The 15,866-nt window shown below is 36.5% G+C and overlaps 2 protein-coding genes across 4 annotated transcripts; both read left to right on the forward strand.

The window, feature by feature from the left end:
* Positions 2,778-3,840, forward strand: LOC109724087 (peroxisomal membrane protein 11-3-like). The gene has a single exon (XM_020252754.1). It carries the CDS (start codon positions 2,841-2,843, stop codon positions 3,624-3,626), a length of 786 nt encoding a protein of 261 aa, XP_020108343.1. The 5' UTR covers positions 2,778-2,840; the 3' UTR covers positions 3,627-3,840.
* On the forward strand, positions 9,205-15,647 carry LOC109724086 (lysophospholipid acyltransferase LPEAT1). Of its 3 annotated transcripts, none has more exons than XM_020252753.1 (9): positions 9,205-10,005; positions 10,715-10,834; positions 10,938-10,975; positions 11,484-11,548; positions 11,784-11,852; positions 12,986-13,119; positions 13,857-13,997; positions 14,805-14,868; positions 15,298-15,647. In XM_020252753.1, exons 1-9 carry the CDS (start codon positions 9,448-9,450, stop codon positions 15,315-15,317), a joined length of 1,209 nt encoding a protein of 402 aa, XP_020108342.1. In that variant the 5' UTR covers positions 9,205-9,447; the 3' UTR covers positions 15,318-15,647. The 3 variants fall into 3 exon arrangements, with proteins under 3 accessions (XP_020108342.1, XP_020108341.1, XP_020108340.1); XM_020252752.1 differs by having other exon boundaries at positions 9,207-10,005; positions 14,805-14,948; XM_020252751.1 differs by lacking the exon at positions 15,298-15,647 and having other exon boundaries at positions 9,207-10,005; positions 14,805-15,206.

Consider the following 15,866-nt stretch of genomic DNA (forward strand, 5'->3'; position numbering starts at 1 on the left):
ACTACCCATTGTGAAATACCCTCATAAATTTAACTTTTTAATTAAAGTCTTCTTAAATTTTATTTTCTTAAATTAAATGATTTTTTATTATTAAATTAGAGATTTTATCTAATCCATTAATGATTTAAACAAATTTAATAATTTTAATAACTTCCTACTATATAAAATTAAATAAGTTTCTATTCAAAAAAGAAAATTAATAAAAACTTCAAGAATTTACTTAAATGACCTGTAGTTGATAGTTTTAATATAAATATCAAAAATAAGTGAAAAAACTTTAATTTTTAAACAAAAAAATAAGGGTAAAATGGTAATTTCATATTTTGAAATAAAATAAAAAATACTATGTTGACGGAAGTTAGCAAAAAATTAACGATGAGAGTATTTATGAAAGAAATATTGTATTTAGAGGGGTATTTGTGAAATTTTAAAAATTTAAAAAATATTTATGATATTTCATAACTTTGTGAGGGTATAAATGAAATTAACCCAAAATAAAAATTTCCGTTCTGATCGATGCACGCCACCGTTGGAAAGCGTGTCCTCTTCATCCTTAATTGGCTGACGTACGTCCGAATTGTTCCAACTCCCAAGAAAGTCCGGATCTCCTGTCAAAGGCATAGTCCACCAGACCACCACGTTGGTCGTAGACCTTCTTACTTATTTTTCTCCTTTTAAGATACTGTTTGTTATTAAAAGGGGAATAGTTTTTTTATAGAATTATATGCATATAGTTTTTTATAAATATATCGAATAGCTCAATTTTATACTTTTATCACTATAAAATTTTGGCTAAATTACAGAAAATTTTCCTGTAATAACCCGCTTTTTCACTTTTCCTTCCTGACATTTAAAAGCCTACACTTTGCCTCCTTGTAAAATGAAAAATGTTCACAGGAGGGTTACGGTGTGTAAAATGACCATTTTGCCCCTCGCCATTGTTGTCTTCTTCCTGAGCTTCCTCAGCATCCCCTTCGATTCGCCGCTATTTCCACCTCAATCGGCCACGATTCCTCTCCAATTTTTTCTCCACCTGCTCCCCTTCTCCTCCTACACCGTCGCCGCCCATCGATTTCGGCGACAGTAGGGAGGATACTAAGATGGGTGTTGATGAAGAGGTAGGCAGGGACAACGAGGGCGAAGGCGAGGCGGCGGAGGAGGACGAAGGAGATGTGGGTGAGGGCGAAGTAGTGGAGGACGGCGAGGCGGCGAGGCGGCGAGGCGGCGAAGTGGCGAGCCGGAGGGAGCGAAGCATCAGAGAAGAGGCAGAGGGGTATTTTCGGTATAAATAAATATTTTTTAACAGAACCTCTAACGGAACCCTAACGGTAGGGGTGAAGTGCACATTTTTTATTTTACAAGGGGGCAAAATGTAGGTTTTTAAATGTCAGGGGAGGAGAGTGAAAAAGCGGATTATTACAAGGGGGTTTTCTGTAATTTAGCCTAAAATTTTTTATATTTTTAAATATACTTATGTTGTTATGATTTATTAAAAAAATATAGTTAATATTTAATTCTGACTTTATAGGATAAAATATTTTTTTGATTCAATATTTCTATATAATTTTAACAGTCGAAACTTTTTGAGGTATATATCCGTAAGAGCAAAAATATCATTTTACTTATCTGCTGTTAAAAAATAAACAATACTCTAACGGTAATAAATCAGAGAAGCGAATATGAATATCACTGAAATTTTTCAAGAATAAAAATTAAAAATAGAATTTTATGAGAATATATTTGCCTTGAGATAATACTAATAACTCACAATAATTTTTATTTGAATTTGATTTAGTTTGAACGACTCTAACATTTATTATTGAAGTGCCCTCCAACGGTCTCACGAATTTTTTAAACCTGACACCCTTCAAGAATCAGGTGGAGTAGCATCTTTTGTTTTACTTCTTTGAATTCCTTTTTTTTTTTTTTAATCTTACATTTTAAGTTTACCAAACATGTCTTAATTCATCCAATCATTTTTTTTCTTTTTCAGTTATTTTATAATTTTTTAGGAATTTTTTAGCTCACCTATTTGAGACATGAATCAAAAAAAGATACATTGATATTGGTAATTATTATTTATTTTATAGAAATTAAATTTTGATTTTCATTCTTGTCTGGGATGAGAATGACGCAATCCATTTATACTTCAATTCGGTTTTAAACTCCGAATTGATTCATTCAAGAGTAAACCGTTTAAAACCTATTTGCATAAACACCTTCCTTGTTTCTTCCTCTATCACACTATTTTCTTAAATAAAACTCTCTTTCAAAATCCAAATATTCATTTCGATTTTCATTCCAATAATGAACTAAATATTTTTTTAATGTTTCATTACACCATTTTTCATTCCAATACAATTTAATTTAATTTTTTATATTTAATTTGAAATTCACCTGACCATAGGTGGTCAAATTTTATGTCAAATAACCAGCTTATAAATTATATAGTTTAATTAAATAATAATTTTTTAACAAAAATCTTATTAATTAAATAAAATAAAAAAAATTTAGTTACATGGCAAAACTATTATCATTAATTATTATTTACATTCGATTAAAACAGGTAAAAAAGTTAAGATAGTTTTGTTATATCCTTCTCTCCCTCTCTTTTTCTTTTTTTTTTCCCACCAAATTTTTAGGTTTTTCAATTTTTTTTAAAATTATTTTCTAGAGTGAAATTGGGCGGTCCATAGATGACGTGGTGCACAAGATCCAGCCAAATTATTGCTCACTGACTTTCCTGCCTCGCAGTTAACACACCTCTCTACCCCAAAACGTACCCCAAACCCCGTCTCCACTTCGCCGATCTCCTCTTCCTCGTCCTCGTCCTCGCGTCCATGGCGGATCAATCCCAATCGTCCCCAAACCCTAAACCATTACCTCCTCCTCCTCCGCCCCCGCGCGCCGCGGCGGCGGCGGCGGAGCGCGACTTCCTCCTCCACCTCGAGGCCTACCTCGCTCGCCGCGATGGCGTCGACAAGCTCCTCAAGATCGCCCGCTACGCCGCCAAAATCGCCCTCTCCTCGCCCTCAGGCGCCGGAACCCTAGCCCCGCGCCTCAAGGCCTTCGAGTCCAGCGTCGGCCTCAGCCGCAAGGCCTTTCGCCTCGGCAAGTTCGTCCAGGACGTCAACGCCCTCCGCTGCCCCTCCGCCGCCGCCCCCTCCGCGGCGGATCGCCTCCTCGCCGCCGCCGCGTACGGCGGCGAGGGCCTCTACTACTTCGTGGAGCAGTTCGTGTGGCTCGCCAAAGCGGGGCTCATCCCCGCCGAGCTCGCCCCGCGGCTCCAGAGGATCAGCGCGTGGGCCGAGCTCGTTGGGTACGCGGGGAGCATCGCGTTGAAGTTGAAAGAAGTGAAAAAGATCCGATCTACGATCGAATCGAAGACCCCGATCTCAAAGTCGGGGAAATGCGACGGAATCGAAGAGGAGGAGGAGGAGATGAAGAGATTGAGAGAGAAGTTGCTTCTTAAGCATCTTTCGATCGTCCAGGATCTCGCCGACGGATTAATGGCGCTTGGAGATGTGAGGGAAGCGAAAGGGTTTCTAGCGAGTCCTCTGCTTATGGCCTCAGCAGGTCTTCTTTCGGCGCTCATTAGCACTCACAAGAATTGGATAGCATGCTAAGGTACAGGATTTTTAGCTCTTTTAAACTGTTGATAGAGATAAAGCTCCTATCTTTTGAATGAATTGTCGGAGCCGGAGTAGAAACAATTACATAATCTCGTATAATAACTCATGTATATTGAATAATATTGGATGATTAGAGAAATATAGATGGGCATGCTTAAATAACATCGGTTTATGATTCTGTAGCTATGACATTACAGTGATTCTTTAACTCTGTGCATAAGTTAGGTGTTATATCAAAATCATAGCTTGTTAGGGATATGCTTGATTAGTTCTTCATGTTGCGCTGTTTGCGACCTGGAATTGTGGGGATCAAACTGTACCTATGTTAGTTTGTGCATGTGAGCTTTATTTACTGGCTTATAAGAGGCCAAATGAGTTTAATCACTTGGTTCTGGAAGTAGAAAGTAGAGAAAAAAAAATGGATGGATTAGTAAATAAAGTCAGGGCGAGAGCTTTGTAACTTAATGATCGTATGCTTACTTGTCGTATTGCTTTTGTGCTGCATAAAATTGGGTTGAAAAGAGATAAACAATTGGAGATAAGGCGCTATAGTTATGTCTCATTCATTTATTAACATGCACAAAATTTATCATTCTGTTTCTATTTCGACAAATTGGAGTAGGAATAATATGAGATCATTTTGTTGCGTATATAAGCTTGATAGAAAACTGATGTTATTTTGTGGTTTGGTAAAAGCGAGTCTAGTTAGCTTTTGTTGTTTTTCTGTGTTGTAAAACTAGACTATAGAAGTCATATGACCATTCGAGAAAATGGTAAGCATTACCTAGTTAATTGTGGATGTTCGTATAGTCTCTACTTGTCTATTTTGCTGGCGGCAGGACATTCCTGGCAAAGTGTTATGACCTATCCAGAATCTCAGTTAAGAAAACAAATAGAATTAATGAATGTAAGCATAACTTGTTATGTGAAAATGATAAATGAAACTGACGAAGAAACAGGAGAATTACGGGATCTTAAGAATACACAAAAGCTACTGCTTCAAACATTGACTGACGTAACGTGTTTCACAAAGTGTTTTTCTCTTTAATTTTGGTGCATGAATGGAATTAGTGGAAATACTAGAAGCAAAATATGATTGCTTCGAGAAAGTTAAATATCATGCCAAGAACAAGAAAAATTGCTAATACTTCAACAATCTGATGGAGGTATTGTAATTGTATCCACTCGGGTTTATATGAAAAATCGGAATCTGTTGAAAAATTCCTGTTGTGAGCAAGCTATGTATAGTTCTCAAGTCATTTCTTGTATTCCTTTTCTCTACTTCTGCATTTTATTTCCATCTACTAAAAAACAATTGTCTACTTCACTAACCACATAGTACTCCATATGCTTTTTCGGTTTTTCGTTTTTCATTTTTCTTTTTGAGTTTGAAAGGAGCCACAGAGTCGCTAATTACAAAAACCTTCAAGAGAGAGCACCTGAAATGTGAAAAGATTATACAGTCCGAAGCACCCTTGTCAATGCTACGTATATGGGTGCCTTGCTTGTTATAGTTACTGTGTAATTTATTTGACAGTTGGAGGAAAGTTTATGTGCTCTGCAATTTATTTACTTGCAAACTTAGAGCTATGGCATGCATCTTTCAAAGGGAATCATGAACTAAGAATGATCATATTTTGATAGAGCATGCATATGTTCATCTGTTGCAGCTTCTGTTCATTCTCTAGTTTCTGAAGTATTGTCTCCAGTTAACTGCTTATTGTTTCATACTTTCATTTAGAAAAGATGAATATTAGATCCTCATTGCTGCTTTGGTCACAGACAAAAATTGATATTATTAAGATGATTCAGTAAGCACATTACTGTCACACAGCATTCTAGAGGAGCAAAATGTTTCTTTTCCTCTGTAGTATTTTCCTTTCATTAGCTTTTGCTTTAGATGTAATCCTGTAAATGGAGAAAAAAAAAACACAGATTAATTAGTCTCATATGAGAACACTCCTAAGAATTTTATAACTTTGATAGATATTCAGTTTAAGGCATTTTAAGCATTAGAGGCAGAACTGGAATACATAAAAGTACAAGCCGCGTGATCGAATGCTGATGAGGTGATCTTAGTTATATAGACGAGTTATAATTCATTTTATCTCAAACTTCAATTATTATTTATCAGTATCAACAAGCGACCATAGTTTTGTCTCATTAAAAGGTAAAAGCAAGTCGCACGGTCAAATACGCAATGTCAATACTCCGCGAAAATGAACCTTTCAACATTTTCGCATGTTTAGGGTTTAGGGTTTAGGGTAGACTCCGTGTATGTCCACCTATGGAGGTTAAGAATCCCGAGCAAAAACAGATTATTCATTTGGATTCTCCTTCGCAAGAGAGTACTTACCAAGGACAGGTTGATCCGCCGAGGGTACGCAGTGGATAAGTTTTTGCGTGTTCTGTGCGATATTCCCAGAAACCACCGATCACCTTTTTCGGGAATGTGTCTTTGTCAGATATCTCCTAATCAGTGCCGGAAATTCTGATACAAGCGATTTGGAATCGGGGGATGTAAGGCGGCTTTGGACGGAAACAGCTAACATGCATAATGGCGAGTTGAGGACAAAAAGCCTGACCTATCTAGCGGCAATCTGGTGGGTGGTATGGACGAAACGTAATAACATTATTTTTCGCGATACGCGGCCCAACGCTGCCCGGGCCTTCGAACGTGTCACGTACTTGATCAAAGACTGGGCTAACGCACTTTGACTCTGACCGCGCACCCTGTTTTGGTACCTTATTGGGCGACCGTTTTTAGTAGTTTTTAGTAAGGTTTATCCACAGTTGTCTACCTTTTTTTTTTTTTTTTTTTTTTTTTTTTTTTTTTTTTTTTTTTTTTTTTTTTTCAGGACCCATCAGGAGGCCTTAGTTGCCTCCATCATGTATGCTTAGTTCATTTAGCCTAATGAATGAAGCAGGTAGCTTCGCTACCANCGATCGCGATGGTGACGCTGGTGCCGCTGAGGTTGGTGCTCGGGATCGTTGTTCTGGTGGTGTACTACTTGATCTGCCGAGTATGTACGCTGTTCTCCGTTCCGAATCGCGAGGATGGGCAAGAGGATTACGCCCACATGGTGGGGTGGAGGAGGGAGGTGGTGGTCCGATCGGGGCGGTTCCTCTCGAGGGTGATGCTCTTCGTCTTTGGGTTCTGTTGGATCCGCGAGTACGATTTGAGGTCGGAGGTATGAATTGGTGATCTTGATACCTAAAAGATATCTTTTTTGCATTGGTAACATAATGGCATTGCTGTTCTTGGAGAAATTTAGTCTCTTTTTCCCCCTTTTTCGTGGGAGATCTTGATTAGTTGCTCGCTTGCTTATTAATGTTGAGATTACAGAAGGTTTTTGTGCTTTTCATTTTTTTTTTTTTTTTTTTTTTTTTCAGGACCCATCAGGAGGCCTTAGTTGCCTCCATCATGTATGCTTAGTTCATTTAGCCTAATGAATGAAGCAGGTAGCTTCGCTACCATTTCTCAAAAAAAAACATTTTCGCATGTTCTCATGATAACGAAACGTCCTTCTTACCCCATCCTACCAATTACCTTATTATAGACCTTTCAACATCTTATGTATTAAGAAAATGAGTCTTTTTCTCAATGTCTAGTTGTCTACATCTTAGTGTGAACAAATATTTTATCGGGTCGACCCATTAACTGTCCATTAGCATATCTCGCAAAATTCAATATTGGAATATTCGAATCCGATTTTAATCCAAATAGTCACGCAATTTCAAACAGAAGAGGTAAGAATAAGATGTTAGTAAACTTAAAACATCTTCTAATTTATTCAAATTTAGGGCTAGAGATCAGTGAGCCGAGATGAGCTCAGTATGTATGTTTTTCTTGTCTTAAATTTTGAGAATACTTTTCAATACTATTTACTTTCTATCAACAGTTTATTCTATCAATACGTTTCAATTTTATCCGAGTCTTTTTATTTTGTTTAATTTGTACGTTTGAATACCAATCCATCAATATAATCTTATGATATTTTTTATATAAAAACAAAAAGTGCTTTTCTTAAATGAAAAGCTTGGGTAGAAAGAGAGCGTTTCCTCCGAGTAATAAACACAGTAGTGAAAGCGGCATATTCTTTCCCTCTATGGGTGCGTTTGTTTCGCGCTATCTTTTTAAAATTTCTAATAATTTAATAGGAATAAAAAAATATAACGGTGTTTGACTAAACACGTTAAGTAATATAGTTGGTAATATTAGATTTACTTGAAAATGAGATTCATCCTAAAATATTAATCTCATTTTCTTGAGGGAGGGTGGGTATCCTCATATTAATGGATTGGGATAATCATAATATGTCTAATCTCTTTTTTTCTTCCTACCCGCCAGCTAGTTGGTATTATTTTTCTTTACACTCTAACCTAATATCTTTCTCTAAACTTATTTTTTTCTCTCTAAACTTCAATTCTTTTTCTCTCTCTAAACTAAGCTCTCTCTCCCCCTCTTTTTCTAAAATCTCAACTCTCTCACTCCCTTTAATCTCGACTCTATTTCTCTTTCTATTTCTTTAATTATGCTCTCTCTCTCTCTCTAACCTATGTTCTCTCTCCCTTTTTCTAAAAAGATGTTGAAATTTTTGGCGGCATTATCTAAAATTAATTAAAAAAATAAATAAATTAATTGTATATTTTTTGTAAACTTAAATAATATAACTAAATAATATAACCGTGCGAACCAAATACAGGAATGCCATATTCTTAGTAATAGGATGAATAAGAATAAGATTCTCGGACATTTTTTTATTGCTAGTAATTTTTCATAGTGCGAATCAAACGCACCCTAAATACTTAATTGTTCAGTCATTACTAAGATATATCATCAGCATAATCAACTTATAATATACTTATAAACTATTTTATATTCTAAATTTTATTTGACTTTGTAAAGATGTTAATCCACATAATATTATTATTGTTTATATAAAAGAGAGATTTTATAAATATTCAAAAAATATATATTATTGTAAACTTTTAAAGAGCACAAATAAAATTAACTTTGTATTACACTTGAATCAGGGTATTATTATCAAATTTCACCGGATCAAGGGGGCGTTTGGTTCAGTGTAGAACAAATCAAAAAATTATTTTTAGATATGAAAAATATTTTTCTATTTATTTGATTCGACGTAAAATAATTTTTTCATAAAAATATTTTTATGGATTTGAAAAAAAAATAAAATTTTTATGTTTTATTATTTTTCAGTAAAAGTAAAAATAAAAATAAAAATAAAACCTCAAACTGAGTAAAATTTTTTTACATTCATTTTTCTCACTAAATCAAACAAATATTAATTTTTTCTAATTAAATAAATATTGATGAAAAAAAAATTTTCTACAAACTAAACGCTATAAAATATTAAAACATTTTATAAAAAAATATTTTTTACGATTTTATAATGAACCGAACGACCCGAACCAAATTTAATGGATTCTTTCTTTAATATCTCTTATTATCGCGAATCTTATCATAATAATAATAATTATTACTTTTAAAAAAAAAATACGAGATAACACAGGGAGATAACGATCTCCACCATCAGTTGCACGTAACGCGCCCGGCACGTCTCATCACGGCCCAATCAACGGCCGAGATCGGGACACGTCACCCGTTCCCTCGGCTCATCCCGTTCCCCCACGACCTTCGCGAACCACCCCCATCACCCATCACCGTTCCCTCGTGCCCATAGATTCCCTCTCTCCCCCCTTCCCCATGGCTACCCTTTCGAATCACCTCTAGGGTTAAGGTTAGGGTTAGGGTTAGGGTTTGGGTTTGGGTTTGGAGTTCCGCTCTTCAATGGCGTCCGAACTCAAGGTCCTCGGCGGCGGTGACGCTAACGGATCCGCCGACGCCCACGAGGACTGCCCCGGCCTCGGCGGCGGCGGCGGAGGAGACAGTGGGGCGAAGGACGAGAGGCCGCTCCTGAAGCCGAACCCCTCCTCCTCCTCCTCCAATGGCGGCGGCGGCGCCGCCGCCGCCGCCGCCGCCGCAGTGATCGCCGAGAGCGTGGAGGAGCTCAACAAGAAGTACGGGCCCTACGTGCGGCGGGACACGTACGGGACGATGGGGCGCGGCGAGCTCCCCGCGGCGGAGAAGCTCCTCCTCGCGATCGCGATGGTGACGCTGGTGCCGCTGAGGTTGGTGCTCGGGATCGTTGTTCTGGTGGTGTACTACTTGATCTGCCGAGTATGTACGCTGTTCTCCGTTCCGAATCGCGAGGATGGGCAAGAGGATTACGCCCACATGGTGGGGTGGAGGAGGGAGGTGGTGGTCCGATCGGGGCGGTTCCTCTCGAGGGTGATGCTCTTCGTCTTTGGGTTCTGTTGGATCCGCGAGTACGATTTGAGGTCGGAGGTATGAATTGGTGATCTTGATACCTAAAAGATATCTTTTTTGCATTGGTAACATAATGGCATTGCTGTTCTTGGAGAAATTTAGTCTCTTTTTCCCCCTTTTTCGTGGGAGATCTTGATTAGTTGCTCGCTTGCTTATTAATGTTGAGATTACAGAAGGTTTTTGTGCTTTTCATTTTTTTTTTTTTTTTTTTGAATTCTCTCAAATGATGAGGCTAGTTCCGAAGGACACGATTAACTCATGAAAGGTATCATTAATCTGTTGCAGAAGTTCATATCAAAGTTAGTTAGATTCAATAGTTTGAATAGTCCAAGCAAAAGCCTTCCAGATTCGAATTTACCAGTATAAACAATTATTTTTATTCATATAAAGTGTCGAATTAACTAACTTTTAGGTTGCTTTGATAGCACTTGCACCACCTTCAGTAGGCATGTTGCACTGTTCACATATTTCTTCTGTGGATCAGTGCCACTACTTTTCGAAATAGTGTTCACCTATGATGAGATTTATCATATTCTAGAACCTTTAGATTGCTTATTACTCCTTACTTTCATTCATCTTTTCATGCTTATTAAAAACCTATCTAACAACTAAAATTTTAGTAAACAGGTTTAGATGTGTGAAATAAGTTAATTCTAGCATCCAAGCATTCTCGTAGTGTGATTTTCCATCTCTTATTGTGTAAAAAGGCACTTATTTTTCTTTTCAGGATGAGCGCGGAGAGCTGTCTGAGGAATCAGAAAGACCAGGCGTAATTGTATCTAATCACATATCTCATCTGGATATTCTCTATCATATGTCTTCTTCCTTTCCAAGTTTTGTTGCAAAGGTAGTTTCCTATCATCCTCATTATATTTTGCCGCATGCTATCCCAAATTTCGATATCAGACTTTGTTCTTGCATGTTTTCATGTTAAACAAAACTGGATAAAGAGATCGGTGGCTAGGCTTCCCTTAGTTGGTCTTATCAGGTAACAAGCATTTTATTTGCTGCTCATAATTTATATTATTGTAAATGCGTCTCAATTTTTAACATGTGAATCATTAATTAAGTACGCCTTTTTTGTTTGAAATTTTATTTTGTGCATTTGTTGTATTTTTAGCCAATAGCTCAAGATTAAAATCTTTCCAGTGAATGCTCACTGAATTTCAGATCAGTTACGCTATGTACTGTTCGGGCAGTGCATAGTCATCTGAAGTGTACTTAGTTACTTTCATCTCCATCATGTGTCCTGCCGCTCTATAGAAGTTCATATTGACCCTTTATACTATCCCTTTGCCAAGTTATCATCTGGCATGAAGTTGTGATGCCCTCATTTACCATCTGGCTAAAGATAATCTTGCTTCCTTATATGGCCTTACTGTTTCATGCTGTGTTTGATGCGTTTTCAAGCTTATCTATCCTAATGCATATGTTGAGCATGAATGCATGATTGAGCTGGATGTATCTAACGGGTTTCTTGTTGCTTCTTTATGTAGCAAATGCCTTGGTTGCGTCTATGTTCAGCGAGAATCTAAAACTTCTGACTTCAAAGGTGTTTCAGGTAAATTTGAATTCCAAAAAATTGTAGAATCTTTCAGGTGAATTTGTGTTCTTTTGTGTTTATCAAGATTTTTTGCCCATCATGAGTTTATTCGTGTAATATGATATTACTAGAAGAAATATTAGATGCCTCATTAATTCTCACTTGGCAATGATGTCCTAATAAACTTATCTACTGTTTGGATGACCTTACTACAAAATAATCATGTACTAATTAGTGCCTTTACTGCCGGCAGGTGTTGTGACAGAGAGAATTCGAGAGGCCCATGAAAACAAGCTTAGTCCAATGATGTTGCTCTTTCCTGGTTAGTGTTCATTGGCAGCTCATTTAGTCATCTTTTTACGCTGTTTTAATTATTTCATTGTCTTGATTTGGTCTTTTTTTTCATTGATGTTGAACTTATTCATCTATTTCATTGACTACAAGTGCAAAAGTGATGGCATTCTGTGATGCTGCTAGAATGCAGCGTCACGAACTGGCTGCAATGCAGTTATTTGGTTAGCATAAATACCACCGAAATATCTTTGATGCTATGGAGAAGAAGACTAAATAATGAAATGCAACTATTCAAAGTTATAAAAGAGTCATGTAGCTTGCGGACAAATTTTGGGGTATTAGAACTCTAGCATTATCAATCCAATAAAGAAAGGAGTCCTCTAATAAAATCTATGTTGATATTTTGAATATTCTAGAGAATGCAGCTGTCATCTGAAATTTTAAATTTTCATGTTTGGTAGAATGAAACACCAACTTACTAAACAAATATGTTTTTTTTGTGCCAAAAGTGCTTAAAGTTTGATGGAGGTCATGCAGCTCAGAGGGAAGCAAGTCCGCATGATTCATTCAACTGTGGCATTTTATGGTGAATAATACATTTTCTCCAATATAGTATCAATTATAGGTTTTATTTATGTGAACGAGAAACAACTAATCTGAGTAATCATCTGGCATGATAAAAAGTTAATGGGTGGAGTTGAAGCCCATGAGCAATTGGTGATTGAAGATCGTTTATGTGTAGGAGATTTTTGAGGCTGACCATGAGCAATGAGCATTAAGTTTGAATACTTAGCTAATACATGAAATGTCCAAGCCAAGTAGTTTGCTAAATTAGACGGAATCTTGGTTTATGTGTATGGAATGTGCAAAGCACACCCATGCAAGTCTTATAATTGTTTCATTTGGTAGCACAAGTAATCCTGCCACGACCTAAAATTAGTGATGACTACGGAAAGGAACATTAGGTCCACGAAGTAACTATAAGATTTTCGCTCTTTACAAGATCTGTAGAATCTTGCCCATATCCATATAGGTGGATTATAAATGCATCACCTAAAAGGAAATATATCATCTTGATTCTAAATTACTCCTTTTATTATCTTTATATCTTCTCTTTTCCCGTTTAGATTGTGCCTTAACTACCAGATTTACAAATTTCAGAGGGCACAACAACAAATGGGGGGTATCTTCTTCCATTCAAGACTGGTGCTTTCTTAGCAAAGGTCCCAGTGCTTCCAGTAATTCTAAGATATCCTTACAAAAGATTCAGTCCAGCATGGGATTCCATATCTGGGGTAAGAATTCTATGTACATTCTGGCGGTGAACTTTTAAATAATAAAATTGCATTAGTCAAAGAATGAAAGAGATCATTCTCTATTGGCTTTTTATAATATTTTTTACATTCTCAGGTGATGTTATATTGAGCTTGTTTAGCAATATGTAAAGATATAGATAGATTTTATCCACAAACACTCAGAAGGATTGGATATTAATCATGCCAACAAAATAAGTAGTAGGACTTCCATTTTAATTGTCTAGTTTATTTAGTAGATTAAAAAGTTGGTTTTTATTAGTCATTTTCAAGGTTGCGTGAACGTGTGATTATAGTCAGACACCTCATTCAGTTTTGTTCTACTCTGATAGGCTAAGTTGTGAGTACCAAAATATTCTTTATCAGCTTTACTTGAGAAAATACTAGGTCAAAGGGGCTAATTATTACTGAACCAGTATTTATAATTTTCACATTAATGCTGAATTTTGTGTGTTTAGCCTTTCTGCATATTCTGAACCCCTAAGTTTTGTGCTAGTCAAACTTTTGTTGTACGCAGATAATCGTGGATCACAGATGATAGTTTTAAGATCAGAGCTGATAGTTTTAGTTTTTCATTGGGAGATATTTAAAGTTTGTGAACCCACACCATCAATTTAAATAGTTTTTAAAATCTTTGTTCGGTAGTATATCATGGTTTCTTATATCATGTTACCCTGTTCATATATCAAGTTTCATCTTCTTCCTTTTAAAACTTGCAGGTGCGGCATGTGTTTTTGCTTCTTTGTCAATTCGTCAATCATATTGAGGTGATCCGTCTGCCTGTATATTATCCTTCAGAGCAAGAAAAAGAGGACCCCAAACTCTATGCTAACAATGTCCGGAGACTGATGGCTACTAAGGTATGAATACTGATACTTTACTTTTCATCAAGAGAGGGACATAAGGAAATGCAACTCTCTTTCTGCAATATGATTTGAAAAGAGCTTTGGGATTTATTAGTAGGCTTGAAAAGAAAGTTTTTTTTTTTTTTGACGCATCTAATTTTTATATTTGTAACTTCGACGACTCAAGATATTGTGAACATATGTTTGAAACCTCTTTATTCTTAGTATTTCAATCGTCTTGATCAATAGTCCAAATCGTCAAGGCAGCAGAGCGATTTGTAGACAGGGGACCCTTTATTAATCTAGGTGGTGCTTGGGCGGTTAGGCAGATTGCCAAATAAATAAAGATTCCCACTTAAACAATTTATATAATAACTCTAGAAACATTCAGAGAATACTGTGCTTCATTCTTTTCCGATTATTAAGCAGTTATCATGTACCGTAAATGTTGATATTTTACTACTGCGAACTATGTAATATGTATCACTCTGTCATGCAAGTGTTACAGAATCATTTGTTAAAGAGAAATATCACTGCGCTATGAAGTACATATTTAATTCAATAATACAAAGCCTATAACTCATGATCCTTCTTATCCTCATCAGCAGGCCTTTGTCAGTAATATACTCATATAACTACAGCAAATAACTGATAAAATCTTATGTGCATTTCTATTGCTATAGTATAAACCACTTCTGTCGTCATGTGTGTGCATTTGTCTTATTACTGTCTTGATAATTCCGTTATTCCGACATGTCCGACGAAATGTGTAGTAGCAGTTATTTCATTCCTTATCTAATGTTTATTCTTTTTCTTCTGCAGGGTGATTTGATCCTTTCAGATCTTGGGCTGGCCGAGAAGAGAGTCTACCATGCTGCGCTGAATGGTAATTGTCTACCTCGTGTATTACATCCGAAAGATGAATGAAAAATCTCCTGACCTGGCGCACAGGATCAGTACAAAACAGTTGAGTTGCCTGTTACCGTGCATATTAACTGTATTAGCAAGTGTGATCTCTTTTCTTTATTTAAGAGGATGGTGTCGTTAGCATTTATTATGCTGTAAAAAAATCCCCTACCCATCTGGTCTAAATTGTTCGCAAATCGGTTGACAAGCGAATTCTTCAATATAGGCAAACCATGCTTTTACTTGTATATATGTTTGTACGGTTCTGGATAACTCTTTACGCCCAATCTTTCGATTTTCGACACCTTATAATGCTTTTGGATTGTTATCACTATCTTTTTTGAATCTGTTGGTGATTCTGTTGTATCTGCATCAGTTAAACTAAGTCATCTATTTGCCCTTCCTGCAGGTTTGATATGTCAAAGCTAGTTTGGTGTGTGTGCTCTGTATATTCTCCTTAGTTCTATTAAAAGAATCAAAAGAACAGGGAAAAAGAAGAAAAAAAAAAAAGAAACAGCATGTGACAATTGAGTTATTGTTCTTTTGGTACCCTTATGAGCCCTTCTCTCAAACATTCTTAGGGAACTTTCATGAGCGATGATAATGTGATATTCCTTAGTCGGAGAGTTCCAATTAGGGAGGGAAAATATTTATCTCCAAAACTTAGATTTTATTTTGCTGCTGAGGGGAGTTGTTGGTGAGATTATTCTGTCAAAGCTTATGTTTAATGCATTAAATTTATTTGATTTATTGTTGTTCTGAGCTCAATAATCTTATAGTGATTATTTTTTAGCTAAAATAGAAGCTTGTTGCTTTTTGCTCTCATAATCTCTGTGCTGTTATATCTGTGCTATAATAGGTTTGTGCGATACTGTTTTTCCTCCCAAAGTCCAAGGACCCTCGGTTGATCCGTAGTATCTATTCGGTGCTCCTATTTTACTATTTGGAGTCCTATTTATGATTTGAAGCATCTATTCG

This window comes from Ananas comosus, linkage group 18 (assembly GCF_001540865.1).
Source record: "Ananas comosus cultivar F153 linkage group 18, ASM154086v1, whole genome shotgun sequence".
NCBI classification, from domain to species: domain Eukaryota; kingdom Viridiplantae; phylum Streptophyta; class Magnoliopsida; order Poales; family Bromeliaceae; genus Ananas; species Ananas comosus.

What these genes read in the sequence shown, in the direction of transcription:
- LOC109724087 (XM_020252754.1), top strand. Translation starts at nt 2,841, where the DNA reads ATGGCGGATCAATCCCAATCGTCCCCAAACCCTAAACCATTACCTCCT.
- LOC109724086 (XM_020252752.1), top strand. Translation starts at nt 9,448, where the DNA reads ATGGCGTCCGAACTCAAGGTCCTCGGCGGCGGTGACGCTAACGGATCC. An exon ending in AGTACGATTTGAGGTCGGAG is followed by an intron (nt 10,006 to 10,714) that starts GTATGAATTGGT and finishes TTTTCTTTTCAG; the next exon opens with GATGAGCGCGGAGAGCTGTC. An exon ending in AATGATGTTGCTCTTTCCTG is followed by an intron (nt 11,853 to 12,985) that starts GTTAGTGTTCAT and finishes TACAAATTTCAG; the next exon opens with AGGGCACAACAACAAATGGG.